This window comes from Penaeus monodon, chromosome 31 (genome assembly GCF_015228065.2).
Source record: "Penaeus monodon isolate SGIC_2016 chromosome 31, NSTDA_Pmon_1, whole genome shotgun sequence".
NCBI classification, from domain to species: Eukaryota; Metazoa; Arthropoda; class Malacostraca; order Decapoda; family Penaeidae; genus Penaeus; species Penaeus monodon.
The window spans coordinates 25,471,373-25,472,679 of NC_051416.1; the positions used below are offsets into that span (position 1 = coordinate 25,471,373).

The 1,307-nt window shown below is 38.6% G+C and overlaps 1 protein-coding gene across 1 annotated transcript in view; it reads right to left on the minus strand.

Annotated features, from left to right (window-relative positions):
- Positions 1-570, minus strand: part of LOC119592936 (ran-binding proteins 9/10 homolog) — an 8,686-nt gene extending 8,116 nt beyond the window's left edge. The window contains exon 1 of the mRNA XM_037941827.1: positions 469-570. Coding sequence (XP_037797755.1) covers positions 469-570 — 102 coding nt within the window. The remainder of the gene's footprint in view (positions 1-468) is intronic.
- Between the last annotated feature and the right edge of the window lie 737 nt (positions 571-1,307).

The following is a 1,307-nucleotide window of genomic DNA, read 5'->3' on the forward strand; positions in this document are numbered from 1 at the left end:
TGCAAGTCCGACACCGCCACCACCAGCCATTACTGCAATCAGCAGCAGCACTAATTTTCTGCGGCAATTAGAGAAAGACCCGTCCAGATCCGCCGGGGAAACTCAAGCATTTTATCCACAAACTAATTTCCTTCTCGGGAGGAGGAATAAACCTTTTAATTTCAAACAACAGCCCCCCTCTTACTTGTCTCTCCCCCTCCTCCCCCTTCCTTCCCCATTGCCCCCCTCCCTCTACCCCCCTACCGTGCGAGTGTTCATTACTAAACTCCAAAAAACCGAAACAGATGAACTCTCAGGCCTAAGTTTCCAGCAATTTACAAACAGTTACAAAGTGCGCGAATGACATTTTTATGAATGTTAATGCGTCGACATAATTCTTAGGGCAGAGTTTAATTAACAAACGAGTAAGAAGGGAAACGGGGCTCATTGAGTGGGAAATTACTCAAAGGCGATGATGCTCGAAGTCACCAATAGGAGGGCCGGGATGAAATCGTTCTCGCCTCTGATTGGCTGAGAGATCTCCTTCAGAATCGATATGAAGACGGCTCGATCTTGCTGCAATTGCGTCATCGCGTCAGCCTTGAATGCCTAGGAAATTTGGATTTAATATATTGCTGTTTCATTTTCTTTCGTAAGACTGCGATTGTTTTTCATGATTAGTTTTCTCGAGGTAAAGTCAATTTCGATAAAGTTTGTTATTACTTAATCCTTCTTATACTTATATAAGATAGATATAGCTTCATTTTAATTGTAAGGTCGCTTTTAAGCTCATTTCGTATTTCACGTAATTAAGTGGCTGTTATTTCAATATTTTCTCAAACAATTTGTGATTCACATTCATAGAGTGACAACGGTTTCGATTCAATCTATTTCCAAACACCTTTTAATATGCACGTTTATTTTGCTTTAACAATGAAATCATATTGCATTTCCTGCAGTTAATATACAGTATAGGCAATCGAGATATTAATATTCACATCATGTCTTTGTCATGTATTAACCTTTTATATTTCTCTGTCGTATATAGAAACGAAATAATATCCATTGTACAATACTGCGACACTGATCAGCGTATACGTTTTCCCACATTTGTATATATGTAACCACTGACGTTATCGCTTTCATCACCTATTAGACATATCGCAGAAAACCTCATTACCATAGTCACATTATTCTTATCTGTACCGTTGCTAGTATTGTTGGTCTTCCTGTTTCCGTTGTTATTAGAGTTATTAGGCAAATGATGAAACATTCTCTTTTATGATGAAGGTTCTATTGGCCAGCTCTCTAGCATAAAAATATCCATT